The sequence below is a fragment of the Coenobita brevimanus genome, chromosome 21 (genome assembly GCF_032717465.1).
Source record: "Coenobita brevimanus isolate Jiangsu-jjx chromosome 21, ASM3271746v2, whole genome shotgun sequence".
NCBI classification, from domain to species: Eukaryota; Metazoa; Arthropoda; class Malacostraca; order Decapoda; family Coenobitidae; genus Coenobita; species Coenobita brevimanus.
In genome coordinates, this window is record NC_136974.1 from 29,660,733 (window position 1) to 29,678,188 (window position 17,456).

The 17,456-nt window shown below is 43.9% G+C and overlaps 1 protein-coding gene across 1 annotated transcript in view; it reads left to right on the forward strand.

Annotated features, from left to right (window-relative positions):
- Trhn (tryptophan hydroxylase) overlaps positions 1-17,456 on the forward strand; it is a 63,092-nt gene that overhangs the window by 2,304 nt on the left and 43,332 nt on the right. The window contains exon 2 of the mRNA XM_080266588.1: positions 13,345-13,377. Coding sequence (XP_080122714.1) covers positions 13,345-13,377 — 33 coding nt within the window. The remainder of the gene's footprint in view (positions 1-13,344; positions 13,378-17,456) is intronic.

Below are 17,456 nucleotides of genomic sequence, written 5' to 3' on the forward strand. Positions count from 1 at the left end.
GATTGTAATGAAGTGTATCTATATTTATATTCGCAGCTGGATGTAAGAAAATTTATGCTTTCTATTCTCCATTCTCCACCTGTCATGGAAACCCCCCCCCACACACACACACCATTCTTACATCTTGGCTTCCTACGTCTTCTGCATTCTCCCCCACCCTTCCCCCGGCCGGTGTATTGACGTGGTGTATCGGTAAAGTTAACTGTGTGGCCCAGGTGAGGGGAAAGGTGGTGGAGGTGGCGTTATCACAGAAAAAGTGTGGTATTGGGTGGTGGGCGTGCGAGTTCATTCAACTTAAAGTATACGTGTAAAAAGTATATTAGATCTTGCTACTTCTGTCCGAGGATCTACTGCAAGTTGAATGAAATCGCCTGGAAGTAGCAAGTGTTCAATAAGATAGCTATAAATGCAGAAACTAGGACCATGTAGCCCATTTAGCGAGGCATGTACTGAGCTGAATCATACCTCCCGGATGACAGGGAGAATATACACTATGTAGGTATTATAAACGCCTTCCTTCGCTGTAACTAGCTCTCCCTAGTTCATGGCAACTTTGATAGCCACATGGGTCGCAAAGTGGCAGCCAAAATTAACCTCGGAGAACAAGTCTGAGGCAAACTTGGATGTCACCTATAGGATCCCCTAATGACTGCATGTCCTAAGCTCCGTTAAAAATATTTGTTAGGAATTGGAGTTGTGTTACATATATACAGTATATACTCAACGTCAGAACCGTAAAATATATCACCTGCTCTACTGAAGGTGATGAGGGATGGTGTGGGCTCCCTTATGTGCGTGTCTGATGGGAACGTGAAGTATTAGAGGATTTTGTCAATATACAGACATTGTTATTTGTCATTGAGGTCATCAGTCTACACTCCCACACCCACCCACATACACACCCACCCCCACCCACCCACCCACCCACCCACCCACCCACTCTCTCTCTCTCTCTCTCTCTCTCTCTCTCTCTCTCTCTCTCTCTCTCTCTCTCTCTCTCTCTCACCAGATGTCCATTGTGGAGTTCATGAATGCTTTTATCGACGTGGTGTTAGCCGTGTGGGAGGGAGAGTGTGGGTGGGTTGAACTGAAATTAGAAACACTAGACTTCCTGCTTTTATCCCCTCTCTCTCTCTCTCTCTCTCTCTCTCTCTCTCTCTCATCATTTTTATCGTCTTTGCTTGTTCCTTTTCATATTACCAATCAGTTCATGGCAGTTACTATAAGGCGAGCTATGTATTGTCTAGAGAAATTTCAATATCAGGTCGCAGTGCACTGGGGTCTGGCGTGGATGACTTGACGTGGTAAATTATGCTCTTTCTGTGGTTGGTACTTTGATGACTGATTTTGAACACAGTCAGTATGTGATTGACTTCCTTGCTGTAATGACGTCTGTTTATGTGGTTCTTGTTATCCCTACATGATTTTATACACTTCTGGAGAGGCTTTTTGAGCTTGAGGAGTTAGATGTAGCCTTCAGTAATCCCGGTATTACGACGCGAGATTTATAAGAGAGGTAGAACAGACTGAATGATATGGCCTTGGGTTGAAGAGGTTAATTAGAAGGCGTCACTCATTGTTAAGTTCACAACACCATCTGGGGAGTCACTCTTTAAAACTCAGGATTACACTCATCTGGCACTCGCATGGTCATTTAACTCTACGGTCTTAGTCTGCCTTGTTACACAGGGTCGGAGAGCTCATTCCTCCACTAACCCCAGTGCAGTTTGTGATCTATTCCAGCTTCCGGATCAAATTCATCTTAAAATCTAATCAATTCTTCCTTGACCCACAGCCCACCTGTCCACCAGATTTCTTAGATATCCTATGACATTTTTTATATATCTTTTACACAATCAGACACGCGTGAACAAACAGCGTCCGTCCAACTTTGTTGGCAAAGGTAATTAGAAGGTATGCTAGCAAGTTAGTTTATGTTCATGAAGGGCCATTTCAGTGGATGAGAACCTAGGATGATGGGATGCTTATGCCATTTGAGATATGGTAGATGAGATATCATTCATGTTTACTATTACCCGTGAAATTGTTTATATGGACTCGTTAGCAGAGGGTACCTACTCCTCATGTTTATGACATTGTGTTGTTATGCTACCCCCTACTATTTATTTCATATAAATTGAGGCACAGTATTAGAAGTTGAGAGGTTAAATGTAGACTGCATTAACCAGAGGTTAAATGTAGACTGTAGCACCAGTCGAGCAGGGCAGTACTCCCGAGGTGGATGGAAAGCTGATGACAGGGAGTGCTGGAGCTCCCGTTTCATCAGCCCTCAGGACTAGTTCCTGACCATCCCCCTTTGCTGAACTTTTTCAGTGTCTCAGTTACACAGAGAGTAGGCCAGCATGCTCTCAAGTACAAATTTCTCTAACTATCTTCACCAAACTACATGCACAGTACACACTACACTTCCTATTCAAAATTTACCTAAAATGGCGTCGTTATATCAAGCCTCGGAGTCCCCAGGGGGGGGGAACATAAATGCCCCCACCATCTGCCCCTCTCCCGATGACGACTCAAGGTGCCTGGAACCACTGTCTGACTCTCTTCTTCTTCATTTCTGCAACATTCGCGGCCATTCCTCTAACTTTCGCTCTGTTGAGCACCACCTCTCCTCCTCAAAACCTCACCTTCTTTTTCTAACGGAGACTCAGCTGTCTGAGGCAACTGACAGCAAACCCTTTTCTGTATCCTCCTACTTTCTCTATACTCATTTCAAAGCCAAAGGTGGCTGTTGTGTATATATACGCAACGACTTATCTTGCTCTCGTGTTCCTGAACTTGATTCTTCTGAATTCTCCACACTCTGGCTTCGGCTTTCCTGTCATTCTCTGACTAAATATATCTGTGCTGTTTACTTATCCTCTAATTCTACTGACTATCAAAAATTCTTCGACTATCTTACTTCTACGATGGAACACATTCTATCCATTTCTCCTGTCTCTGAAATCTCCATTCTTGGAGATTTCAATGTTCACCACCACCTTTGGCTCTCCTCTCCTTTCACGGATCCACCTGGTGAACAAGCCTACATCTTTTCTATCCTTAATGACCTAGAGCAGCTTGTACAGCACCCTACCCGTATCCCTGACCGCCTTGGAGAGAGCTCCAACATACTTGACCTCTTCCTCACAACTAATCCTTCTGCTTACTCTGTTAATCTTTTCTCTCCGTTGGGCTCCTCCGATCACAACCTTATTACCTTAACCTGTCCTATCACTCCGGTACGGCCTGTGGACCCTCCAGGGAAACGTCGTCTGTGGCATTTTGGAGCCGCAGACTGGGAGGCCCTCAGGCAGTACTTCTTTGATTTTCCCTGGAATGATTATTGCTTCCATGGCCGTGAGCCATCTGAGTGTGCCTTGCGCATTACGGAGGTTATTCTCTCGGGCATGGAAGCATACATTCCTTTCTCATATCCTTTGACTAACGCAAGAAAGCCTTGGTTTAATCACGCTTGTTCTAATGCTGTCCGCAACAAGGAGAGGGCCTACAAAAGGTACCGGAGCCAACCCACCCCTGAATCACATCATCTTTACGTTTCTGCCCGGAATCGTGCTAAGTCTGTTCTTCGCTCTACTAAAAATAATTTCATCCATACTAAATGCTCTCAACTCTCCAACTCGAATTCTTCCCGCTCCTTCTGGCATCTTGCCAAAAATCTTTCTAACAACTTTACCTCATCATCCTTCCCTCCTCTTTTCTACTCTGATGGTTCTGTAGCTATTTCTTCTACTGATAAAGCAGATCTCTTCACTGAACTTTCTCCTCCAATTCTACCTTAGACGATTCCGGTGCTGTTCCTCCATCACTTCCCCCCTCTGACTTCCTCATGGCTGACATTAAAATTTCTTCAGTTGATGTATTTTCTGCCATCACTGGCCTCAGTACTAACAAGGCATATGGGCCTGATGGGGTCCCTCCTGTTGTTCTCAAGAACTGTGCTTCTGTGCTTACACCCTGCCTAGGCAAACTCTTTCGTCTTTGTCAACTTGTACCTTTCCTTCTTGCTGGAAGTTTGCTCTCATTCAGCCAGTCCCAAAGAAGGGTGACCACTCCCATCCCTCCAACTATCGTCCAATTGCTTTAACGTCCTGTATTTCAAAAGTTTTCGAGTCAATTCTTAATAGAAAAATTTTAAGGCATCTTTCCTATCACAACCTTCTTTCCGATCGTCAGTATGGGTTCCGTCAGGGACGCTCCACTGGCGATCTTCTCACCTACCTTTCAGACTCCTGGTCATCCTCCTTTAGGGACTTTGGCGAAAGCTTTGCCATTGCACTTGACATCTCAAAGGCTTTCGATCGAGTCTGGCATAAATCTTTAATTTCCAAACTGCCCTCCTACGGTTTCTATCCTTCTATCTGTGCCTTCATCGCTAGCTTCCTTTCTGGTCGTTCTATAGCCGCTGTTGTAGACGGCCATCGTTCTTCTCCTAGATCTATCAACAGTGGTGTTCCTCAGGGCTCTGTCCTATCACCAACTCTCTTCCTTTTATTCATCAATGATCTTCTAAGCTGTACATCTAACCATATCCACTAATACGCTGATGACTCCACCCTTCACCTTTCCATTCGGTTCCCGCAACGCCCATCTCAACAGTTACTTCAACAAACAAGGGATGAGGCTATGGCACACCTAATGTCTGACTTGGCTCGTATCTCTGACTGGGGTGAAAATAATATGGTTGTCTTTAATGCATCTAAGACTCAGTTCTTACACCTATCAACCCGACAAAATCTTCCACAGGTATACCCACTAATGTTTAATAATATTCAGCTTAATCCTGCATCATCCTTGAACATGCTTGGGGTTTCATTTACTCGGGACTTATCTTGGAAAGATGATATTACATCTCTTGTAAAATCTGCTTCCAAGAGATTGGGTGTGCTAAGCCGACTCCGCTCTTTCTTTACCCCTGCGCAATTGTTGACTATATACAGGGGTTTTATCCGCCCCTGTGTGGAGTACAACTCTCATGTGTGGGGTGGCTCCCCACATACAGCTCTTCTCAATAGGGTGGAGTCAAAGGCTTTTCGTCTCATTAACTCTCCTCCTCTTACTGACTCCCTTCAACCTCTGTCTCTTCGCCGCACTGTTGCATCTTTATCTCTTTTCTATCGCTACTTTAATGGTCACTGCTCCTCTGAACTGTCTGCTTGCATTCCTCCACCTCTACGACGGGCGCGTAGCACCCGTCTGGCAGCAAACTCTCATCCTTTTTCTGTCCAACTCTATAATGCAAGAGTTAACCGTTACTCCCAGTCTTTCATTTATGCAACAGGTCAGCTCTGGAACTGTCTCCCTCTGTCTGTATTTCCTGCTGCCTATGATCTCCAGTCTTTCAAACGCAGTGTGTCCAGGCATCTCAAAATGATCGGATCTTGAATTTGGCTCTATATTGTATTTTGTTTTTCTCTTGGAGGGAACTGTTACTGCGGGCTCATGGCCTTTGGTTCCTTCTTCCTCGCATAAAAAAAAAAAAAAAAAAAAATTCACTAAAGAATGTCTCCGCTGAGCTGAGATCGTCATGGGGTAGAAATTAACATTTTAAAAAAGCCATCGTACTTGAAGGGTTAAATATACAATGGCTATTGTGTCGTTCATATTTTAAAATCCTTCGTACCACATCAATTTACCTGCCTCCTCGTCACAGTCTATATCATTTTATTTCATTTTCTTTCCTCTATATTTTCTCGTGATTAGGCTACTTTATTCATTCACTCCTCTTCCCTCTCCACATATCAGCTTTACTCCATTCATTTCTTCTTCTCCCGCTTTCCTTTCTCTGTCCTTGCCTTCCTTCCTTTCTTCCTTCCTCTCTTGTTTTCTTCTTCCCTTCCACATCCACTCCTCTTTCTTCTCGCTCTCCCGTCCTCCTCTCCCCTCCATAACTTCCTTCCCTTCTTCTCCATATTTTCTTTCTCTTCATCTCCTCCTTTTCTTCCGTACTCTCATTTTTTCCCTAACATCCACACCAATTTTCCTTCCTTCATCTCTTCGCCCTTCCTTATATTCCTCTCCTCGTCTTTTTTTTCCCCTTTCTTCTCTCCTCATCATTCCTTCCCTTCATCTTCCTTTCCTTCCCTTCCCCTTTTCTCCCTTCCCTCCTTTTCCCTTCTCGCTCTTTCTTCCAACCTTCCCTCTCTCTCCTCCATTCGCCCCCCCCCCACTCCTCTCCCCTTCCTCTCCTCTCTTCCTCCTTAACCTCTCCTTTCTTCCTTCTTTCCCATCCTCTCTTCTCTTTCCTTCCTTTCCTCTCCTCTTCCCATCCTGCCCTTCTTCCCCTCTTTTCCTTTCCTGTGTCACCTCTTTCTTCATCTCCCCTCCCTGAGTTCCCTCTTCTCTTATTCCCTTCCTTTCTTCTTTTCCCTCATTCGTCATTTCGGCTACTGTTTCCATTCTCCCTTCATTTTTCTTTCCTCACACCCTGACCTTTCCTCTCAGCATTGCCATTCTTTTCCTTCTTCATTGTCCTCCCTCTTCTCTCTTACCCTTCTTACTGCTCTGTACTCTTTTCCCTTTCCTTTTCAGCCTTCTCCTGCCTTTTTGTCTCGCTGCTTCTCTCTCTCTCTCTTTCTCTTTTTTCCTGTTCTCTCTGGTATCTTCCTCCTCTCTTTTCCGTATTTCCCACTCATTCGTTTCCCGTTCAACCTCTCTTTCTTCTCACACCTCTCTCATTCCTTTCCTCAGTTTCCCTGTTTGCTTCTTCCCATACCCCCTCACCCACATGTTCTCCTTACCTTTTCTTCGCTCCTTCCTCCTTCACCCACACGCCTGTTTTTCTCTCTTCCTCCTCCTCCTCCTCCTCCTCCTTCTCCCCGTCCCCCTCCCCCTCTCCCTCCCCCTCTCCCTCCCCCTCCCCCTCCCCTCCCTCCTCCTCCTCTTCCTCCTTCTCCTCCTCCTCCTCCTCCTCCTCCTTCTCCTTCAGCCCCGTCCATTGAGCACTTGTACAGAAGGATAATGCAGAGTAATGGATGCACTCCCCCCCCCTCTCTCTCTCTCTCTCTCTCTCTCTCTCTCTCTCCCCACTTTTCCACCTACTTTAACAAACTTAAGTCTACCCTTTATCTCCTCTTTCTGGTTCTCTCTTTTCGTCTTCCATTTCTCTCTTTTAATTGTTTGTTTTTATTTTGTCACATATTTCTCTCTTTCTCCTCGTTTCCTTCTTTTCTCTTTCTGTATTTTCCTTTTTTGTCCTTATTTGCAACACCCCCACCACCCCCGGTCTCTCTCTCTCTCTCTCTTACTCTCTTTCTTTTTTTGTGTCACTTTTTTCTCCATTTTTTCGTAACTCTTTTCCCCTCTTTCCTTTCTTTTACGTCACTTTTTCGCATCTCTTTTTTTCGTTGCTGTTTCCCCCGCTTTCTTTCTTTTGCGTCGCTCTTTTTCTTTTTCTTTTTTTTATCTTTGCGTCGCTCTTTCTCCCCTCTTTCCTTATTTTTGCGTCGTTCTTTCTTCTCTCTCTCTCTTTTTTTTTTTTTTGCGTCTTTCTTCCCTTTCCTTTTTTGCGTCGCTCTTTTTTCCCCATTTTCCTTTTTTTTTTTTGCGTCGCTCTTTTTTCCTTTTTTTTTTTTGCGTCGCTCTCTTTTTTTTGCGTCGCTCTCTCTTTTTTGGGTCGCTCTTTTCTCCCTGTTTTCCTGTGTCGCTTTTTTTCCCCTCTTTTTCTTGCGTCGCTCCCTTTCCCTCCTCTCTTTTTTTTTTGCGTCATTTTTTTTCCTTCTTTTTTTAAGTCACTCTTTTTTTCCCTCTTTTTATGCGTCGCTCTTTTTACCCCTCTCTTTTTTATCGCTCTTTTTCCGCTCTTTCCTCTTTTTTTTGCGTCGGCCATTTTTTTTCCTCTCCATTTTTTTGCGTCGCACTTTTTTCCCCTATGTATTTTTTGCGTCTCTCTTTTTCCCCTCTTGCCTCTTACCTCTTCCTAGTTTGTTACGGTGCACATCCATCAACTCTGCCCGTCCTTTCTCCTTCCCTCCCCTCCTCTCCCCTTCCCTCCATATCTCCCTTCCCCTCCCCTTCCCTTCTCCTTCATCCCCTTTCACCTTTTCCTCACTTTTCTCTCTCTTCTCTTTCCCCTCCCTTCCCCTAATCTTCATTTTCTCACTTCCTTTTCCCCTTCACCCTCATCTCCACCTTTCCTTTACCCTTTCTCTTCTCCCCACTTCTTCTCCATCTTCTTCCTTTTCCCCTTTTTCTTATGTTCATAATTATTTTCCTTTTCTGTTACATTGCACTTTCATCCCTCCCTCTCCTTCCTTCCCCTTTGCCCTCAGTCCTCATTCCCTTTCCTAACACTCTTTCTCTTTCCATGCTTATTCATATAACCATGTTTTCAATCCTTTATTTTTTTCACTACAATAGTCTCACATTTTTGGTCTCCTATACCCTGTCTCCTTACAGTGACTTCCTTTATGTAATCATATGACATCCTGACATGGTATTCAGCTTAGAAAAACCTTTTCAAACTACAAGGGTTTGATGCAACCTATATTAACTCTTACATTTCGAGAGGTCTGCTAAATGAAAGAAAATCATCTGGTGATAGGAAAGTTATATATATATATATATATATATATATATATATATATATATATATATATATATCCCATGGCTGAAGGATTAATTCGTCTTTTTACTCACCTGTTTGCTTTTGACCTTGTTTTTTTGCCTTACTTTTTACCTCCATCTTGTTTCACTTATACTTTTCTTTATCCACCCTTAATTCTTTCACCATCTTTATTTTCATGTGAGGAGACATTTATGTGGAAACAAACCCTACTGTCCTTCTTAGTTATCATTAATTTCTTTTTTTTTTTTTTTTAATAAGGCAACTCTCGGACGATTGGAAAGGCTCTGTTGCTGTGACGGTGTTACTGAAGATGTTATTGAAGGTGTTATTAAAGGCTATAACAAACCACTCTGGCTTGAAAAGTCTCTCCAAGATCAACAAAATAGTCTAATGATGTCAAGAATATTGCACAAAGATAGTGACGTTCTCGAAGCGAAGGGGTTTTTGTTGATAGAAAGACTTACGAGTACTGTGATTATTACGTAAAGATCAAAAGAAAATAGCAAATCAGAAAAGACAAGTAGCTGTGCCAAGGCACAGCAAACCCGTCCCCGGGAGTCATTTTAATGCTGACGTATAAACACAACAGGATATCTAGTCAAAGATGTTACATATCAAATTTGGAGTAAACTGAGTGAAGACTGACGATATTATGTCCATCTGAAATTTTTGGCCCGATCCACCTGACACTGACCCCCCCCCTACCACTAACTGGGGGGTGACCCCCCTGATGTAATGAGGCATGTTAAAGGATGCAGATTTGAAAGATGCACATTTAGCTTTGGTTTCATGTAGATATAGCGAATTAGAAAGGAGTTATGGCGAAAAAAAAACTTTTATTTTTTTATTTATTTATTTTTTTTTACGTTTTTTAGACCTACAGCCTGGGCCTTGGCCCAATTTGGCCCAAAATATAATCATGTGATCAAGTCATAACCCATCATCCCTGTAATTTTAGTCAGAATCGCACCAGTGGTTTTCGAGTGTTGTTGTTAACAGGCAGACAGACAGACAGACAGACAGACAGATAGACAGACAGACAAACAAACCGAGTGAAAACAATATCCATCCCGAGCCCCTACGGGGCGGGGAAGGGTAAAAGGGAGAGAAAAGAAGGGAAAGTGAGGGGGAAGAAGAAAGAGAGGAATTTACTGAGATAATGGGAATGGGAATGTAGAAGATAAAAAAGAAGGGAAGTGGAAAGGAAGAGAAAGAGAGAGAGAGAGAGAGAGACGTGAGAATAGAGCAGATAGAAAGAAAGTGGAGGAAAAATTGTGAAGGTAGAAGAAAAGAATGAAGTGAGAAAGCGAACGACAGTGGACAAAATTGGAGAGGACGGAAGTGAAGTAGCTGACAGGGGGAGGAGGGGGAGAGAGAGAGAGAGAGAGAATGTGTGTGTGTGTGTGTGTGTGTGTGTGTGTGTGTGTGTGTGTGTGTGAGGAACGGAGATGAGGGGACTGGAAGGAGAAAAGAAAGAGGAAATGAGAAAAAGAGGAGAGGGTAAGCAGGGAGGAGGGAGGAAAAACAGAATGAATGAATGAAAGGAACAGAGAAATAGGGAAACAGAAAGGAAGAGAAAGCAAGACAGAAGACAGGTTTGAATGTACATAAACGAAGACAGAGAGAGAGAGAGAGAGAGAGGAGGAGGAGGGAAGGCGAACTTGACTAAGGGCCGAGCAAGTTTGAGAGGGAGGGGGAGGGAGGGAAGAAAGGGGAGGGACACAGAGAGACAGAGAGAGAGGAGAGACTGAAAACTTACAACAGAATGAAGCCAGGCCAGTCAGATTGGAGGAGAGCGAGAGAGCGAGGAGGGAGGGAGGTCAGGTGGAGGAAAGAAAGAAAAAGAGAGGGTGGCTGAGAGAGGAGAGGAATGAGGAACCAGCGCAAGGAGGTAAAGGGAAAATGAGCCCCCTTATTTATCATTTATCACATATTAGTATTTATTCATGTATCGCAAATGAGATTAAGAGTTATTACAAAGAGTGAGGGATTACTTTGACATTTAGCACATATTCATTTATATTTGCTCATAAAACTAATGACTTATTAAAGATTGCTAACACCCCCAAAGAAACTCAGGATAGTGTTCATTCAGGTAAAGAGCGTTAACATACTGTCTTACAAATTACCGTAATAATTAATGACTAGAACATATGATCCTAAAACTTGTATATGTGAATTGTTTAACCTTTGACCCAAGAAATCCTTTAATGACCCTCCTACCTCTCAAAAAAAAAAAAAAAAAGTAAAGGAGATATTTCCTGAAAGAACAGTTGGAACAAACTTAAAAAGAACTTGTGAAGTATTAGAGGAATATCACTAACTTGAGAAGTGTTAGGAAGAAAGAAAGAAGCAGCAGCAACAGAAGAAAAAGATGAAGAAGAGGAAAGGAAGAAAAACTAAGCAAATACAGTAGGTCTCCTCACAATGGTGTGGAGACCTAATTAAGTGAGTGAGAAAGAGAGAGAGAGAGAGAGAGAGAGAGAGAGAGAGAGAGGGGGGGGCCACCATAACACTATTCACACTCATTACAGAACCTGGAAGCCAAAGCCACTTGAGTTGTAAAGATTAATGCCAATTATGACCGAAATAGATACAAGGTTGGCTCAAGACTGGACAAAATAATGATAATCCTGTCCAATTACCATCGTCTCTCTCTCTCTCTCTCTCTCTCCCTCCCCGCTTATATCACCTACCCCTTTCCATTCTGCACCCATCCTTCTTCCTCATCTAATCTTCCTTCTCATACAAGAGCCTTCCTTTAGTTTTCTTTCCCAACCCCTCCCTGTCCACTTTCCTTCCCTTATCCACCTTTCCTTATTCCTTCTCTCATCATCCTATCATCATAAATCTTCTCTTTTTCTAATCCCTGTGTTTCCTTCCAACGAACCCTCGATGTGGCAACACCAAGAACGGTAGCGGGACACTTAATCTAAAAGCTCTCCGATCAAGGCGCTTAATCCACTTACCACCACAGCCTCAGAGCTCACCCACACGCTCTTCCATGTAATTGCCCGCGTCTCTGGGTCTCTGGAATGACTGGGTGTATCAGAAAGTTGAGTTTTCGTTGTATTTTTTCCTGCAGCGTTTGGTTGTATCTGGCAATCCCTCGTGAAAAGTTCTTACATAAATGGTCATTAATTCATCGACTTCCACGGACCCATAGCTCACCCACAAGCTTTCCCGTGTGATTTGTAGGTGTCTGTGGGTCTCCCGACGAACTTGATGTATTAGAAAGTCGAATTTTGGTTGTTTTTTGGCTGTAGGTTTTGGTCGTTTCTGGTGGCGGTGTCTGGCAATCTTGAATGAAGCTCTCCAATGAAGGCGCCCGCTCCACTTAACCCAATCCCAGAGTTCACCTTCCGGTTCTTTCATGTGACTGGCCGCGTCCGTGTGGTTCCTGATTGACTGGATGTATCAGAAAGATGAGTTTTGTTTTCGTTTTCTGGCTGGGTATGCTCGTCTCCGAATGGTTGCATCTGACAATCGGATGTGAATGACTGTTAGCAAAAGGCGTTTAATCTACTGAACCACCACAGTCTCAGAGCTCACTCACAGGTTCACCCATGTAATCGGTCTATTCTGTGGGGCTCCTTATTGGCTGAATCAAAGTTCAGTTTTGGCTGTGTATTATGGAGGGCTTTGGGTTGCGTTTTGGTGGCGATGTCTGGCACCTCGATAGCTGTGGCTATCTGATAACGGTGGCTAATTTCTATAGTACTACAACCCTGAGCTGAACCACAGAATCCCGCGTGAATTGATCGAGTTTGTGGTGCTTACGAAATACTATAGTCCATTCATTTTAACTAGGCGGAGATTTTCGTCCCTTTACTGCTAATTTCCCGTAACTCGATGACAGAATACCACTACTGCTACGGCTTAATTTCCTTCTAGCACTTCTTCGTGACTAGCACCATAATCTAGTGTTAATCTGAAGGTGTAGCACAGCATTTAAGACGGTGAGATGGCAATTTTACGTCTAGTTGAAGTGAACAGAGTGTAGGTGTATGAGAAGTGGAGTGTTGGTTCCATGGCAGGAGTTTGAGTCTTGTCTGATGGTGGTGTCTGGCAGTTCTACGCGGGAAGACGGGCGTTCTAGTTTCCCCTTCTTTTTCATTAACTTTGGTTTTACTTCAGCTTTTTATTGTCTACTTGTGACCTACGCTTTCCTGGTTTATGGTGGATATTTATTTATTTATTAATTTTTTTTCGCTGTGTCCATCAGTGTTCTTATGAGTTTTAGCTTATTTAGAACTGACCCTCCCTCAAGTGACGTGTTTTCCAAGCTACCTATTCTTGATGTCTCCAGTTTTATTCGATTCAGGGGAGACTTGTGGAGCTAGAGGGCTAAGATACACCCTTACTTAACCCCAACCTTACGAAAGCTGACTAAATTCCACAAGAAAATCGTCTGCTATTAGTCTGAGGAATGTGAAATACGACTTTAGGCTGATTGACTGGAGTAGCAGAAATAAAATGTTGAATACTTAATGGGAGTAAAGGTGTTAGGATATGGGGAACGATAGCTGAAAAAGAAGGAATAAAAAAAATATATATATATATATGAGGGAGGGAAAAAAAGACACTATGGAATTGGGGAAGTGATAGATTGAGCCTTTTTTCTTTTTCTTTCTTCTTCTTTTTTTTTTTTTTTTTTTTTTTTTTACGTACGATTTCCTTTTGATTATGGGAAACATCTTGTAATGAGGGAAAGGGAGAAGCTTAGTGTATGGGAAGCGACGGCAGTAGTGAAAGAGAGAGAGAGAGAAATGGAGAGATGAATTCCCCGAGCTAGGCAACTAAGGCCATATAGCCCCGCTGGGGTTACAGGAGGGAGCTACCCCTCCCGGCAACGGTAGCCCGGGCGAGGCTTGAACTTGCGACCTTCCGATCACAAGCTCAGTGCGCTACCACTGTGCTACCGCGCCCCCCAGAGAGAGAGAGAGAGAGAGAGAGATGAAAAAAAAAAAAATGGTATTTGCGTAACGAGGATGTGGGGAATAGAGGGAAGCGGGAGAGGATGCAGAATGGAAGGAGAAGGGAGGAAGGCGAAGAATATTAGGGACAAAAGAGGAGGATATGTAGGAAAGTTAAAGCAAGAAGGAACGAAGGACAAGGGAATGACGAAACAACAGGAGAGTGGAAGGAGAAGGAAGCCAAAGGAAGGAGAATGAAGGAGGGAGAGGGAAAGACAAGAGGAGTGGAAGAGGAGAAGAAAGGATGGAGAGTGAAAGAAGGTGGAAGGAAAGGAAAGGTATAAGAAGGAGAGAAAGGAGGAAGGTAAAGAGAATGGAGAGAGAGAGAGAGAGAGAGAGAGAGAGAGAGAGAGAGAGAGAGAGAGAGAGAATAAAGGGGGTGAAGGGGGAAGGCTTAGAGAGTTTGAGACCCCTACAATACAGGCGAAGCTGGGAGTTGTGATTCAATTAATGCACTGTTGAGCACATTGAGAAGGGGGAGGGGGAGGGAAAGGTGTGTCAGTATGGAGGGATGGAGGGAAGGGAAGGGAGTGTTGGAATGAAGGGAGGTGTTGCAGTATGGAAGGATGGAGACCAGAGTACAGAAGGAGAGAGGGAAGGAGAGGGAGTGTTAATTAAGGGAGTGAAGGAAGGTTTTGCTGTATGGAGAGATGGAGAGTAATGTGATGGAGTGATAGGTGGAGTTGAAGAGAGGGAAAGGAGTCGTGGTGTAAGGAAGAGAAAGAAGGTGTTGCTGTGTGAATCAGTGGAGGGGAGAGGGAATGTAGTGGAGAGAGGTATGGGATTGGAGAGGAGGAGAGATACTGTGGAGGAAGGTGTTGGCTCACGGAGGGAGAGAGAGAAGAGCGTGGAGTGATGGAGGAAAAGAAAAGAGAAACATTCCATTGTTATTTAAGAATGTGGCAATGGAAAAAACTCTGTATAATTCACTTCATTCTAAGTTACCGTACCTTATAATAGGTTTTCTTCAGTTTATCCAAGGCTATCTGTGAGTGGCAGGAGTGGTTCTGATGCACTCTACTGGACATGCTTTTCATAGTTTTTCTACTTTTGTCACGTTTCACACCATGGGGTGATGTGGAGCCTACTATGGTGCCTCTGTTAATAGGATGGAGAGACGCAACTGCGGAGTCCATCCAAACCTCCCCGCTTCTCCCCGCGCCTTGCTCTGGCGAGGCGTTGTCCACCGCAAGGGAACTTCGGTTTACTGCACGGAATGACCCTGCAAGGGCGATTGCTTGCCTGCGGTTCATAGGTCTGCTCGCCCAGACAGACCGTGGTTACTACCAGTACTACTACTGCTTCTGCTACTACTACTACTACTACTACTACTACTGCTGCTACTACTACTACCACTACTACCATTACAACTACTACTTTTAATACTGCTGCTACTGCTACTACTACTACTACTACTACTAATAATAATAATAATAATAATAATGGTACCTGTAATAATAACACTCTACCCCATTTCTTTCGTGGGAGTTAGGATTGAGATGCTTTTGTTCTGATTATTCTGTTCGTTTCGTTCACAGTAAATTGTGGATTGGTACAGCCCTTGCAATCATTTCAGCACGATGGCAACATAGTACTATTTCTTGGTACCCAAAGGCTGTTTTATTCTGTTTAAGAGAGGCCTCTAAATGAATGGATTAGACATAGTGCTCATTAACTCATCACGTATAGCGGGCGTCCCTCATCAGTTACCTGTTGATACTACGGTATTTCTACGTAACACCTTTAATCAAGTGACGTATTTTATGTTTTATTCTTGCTACCATGTGACGATTTTGTATAAATCTGTGGGGACATTTTTTAGTGAAATAGTATAATACAGATAGTTATTAACTATTCAATGAAACTGTTGGCTCAAAACACTTACTGATATAACGTAGCTTGTTGTATCCTCAGGGGGTTAACAGACTGACCCTTGCCTGCTCTGCTGCCATTGCAATATCCGTGAGTGTGTGGCAGTGGCAGTTAATGAGGTGAAACTTCCTTTTCTTTCTGTGGGCTGCAGCCAAAAACTTCGAAGACATGAATGTATGACCCATTAAACCTGCCACTCTGTTGATTCTTTTTCCGTTGTTTATGTTGGCAATTTTCCTTCAGCACGGTGACGTAGATTAGCAGTTTATTCTTGTACAACTCGCATGTGTGGGAGGTTCTCCACATACAGCTCTTCTCAATAGGGTGGTGTCAAAGGCTTTTCGTCTCATTAACTCTCCTCCTCTTACTGGCTCCCTTCAGCCTCTGTCTCTTCGCCGCACTGTTGCAACTTTATCTCTTTTCTATCGCTACTTCATTGGTCACTGTTCCTCTGAACTGTCTGCATGCATTCCTCCACCTCTACGACGGACGCGTAGCACCCGTCAAGCAGCAAACTCTCATCCTTTTTCTGTCCAACTCTCTAATGCAAGAGTTAACCGTTACTCCCAGTTCTTCGTTTATGCAACAGGTCGACTCTGGAACTGTCTCCCTCTGTCTGGATTCGCTGCTTCCTATGATCTCCAGTCTTTCAAACACAGTGTGTCCAGGCATCTCGAAATGATCGGGTCTTGAATTTGGCACACTCTTGTATTTTGTTCTTCTCTTGGAAGGAACAGTTTTTGCGGGCTTGTGACCTTTGGTTCCTTCTTCCTAGCATTAAAAAAAATACCAGACGATTTTGTGCAGCATTGAAGAAACCATGGTTGTTTTTGTAGTGGCTTTGTTCAGCATTAGAGAGACTATTGTTGTTTTTATAGTGGCTCCAGACTCATGTAAGTGTGAACCCTGCGAACTGCACCCTGAAGTTCTCCTCTTCCTGTAGCCCACTATTCTCCTTTTAGCAGAGAGGGAGAGGGTTGAGGGGTAGCTGCATAACTGGGCAGTGGAGCCACCTGGTTATATCGGTGCCACCACATGAAGGCGTCCCTCTCCGGCACGACCATGGTGGTAAAATGGTTAAAAAAAAAAGCTGTATGTAACCCCGCAAATCCAAAAACTACAGATCTGCCCTTCTTCCATTCCTCAGGGCAGTTTCTCTTGTGTTTGGGGTATGGCTTAATCAACGTTATATATGCCAACCCGTACATTTTTTCATTCCCTACTCCCACTGCCTAACACGCCCACACCAGCAGACGGAGCCGTTCTCGCAAAACAAACCCCCCCCCATCAGGCCTATTTCAAGTGGAGCGCTGTGTATGGACCACCTTGTATCAAAATCGTGTGTGGAGAGAGAGATTGTAATGCATAATACGGCGTGTGGCAGGAGAGGGGGTAAAATCTGGGGATCCTACCGACCCCATTTCATAACATGGTAAAATTTGCGAAGGGTGATTGTGTTTTGTGTGTGTGTGTGTGTGTGTGTGTGTGTGTGTGTGTGTGTGTGTCTGTGTCTGGTATATCGGTATGTTGCTTTTATCAATATGTAATTACATGACTCTCTCTCTCTCTCTCTCTCTCTCTCTCTCTCTATGTACGTATGTGTCCGTACATATCATCATCAAACCTGCATTGTGTCTGTACGTCATTATTTTTGCACTGTGTGAGGGATTGATTTTGTGTACGTATTATGTAACGTGTGTTCATGTGCGTTTGTGTGTTCTGTTATTACGTGTGTGTGTGTGTGTGTGTGTGTGTGTGTGTGTGTGTGTGTGTGTGTGCGTGCGTGCGTGCGCGCGCGCGATGACAGAGCCTCCTAACAAGATTGGGCGGGCCAGGTCGGGCGGGACGGGATTACTGGCGGAGATTGGGCGTGGGGTGGGTGGGGGTGGGTTACGTTTGGGGTGGGGGAAAGGGGGGGGGGCACTGCTTTTAATTTTTGCTTCAGTATATTTCCTTCTGTTATGTTGGTTTCACTGCCTGTCTTTTGTATATATTTTTTTTTTATCCTGCTTGAGTTTTTT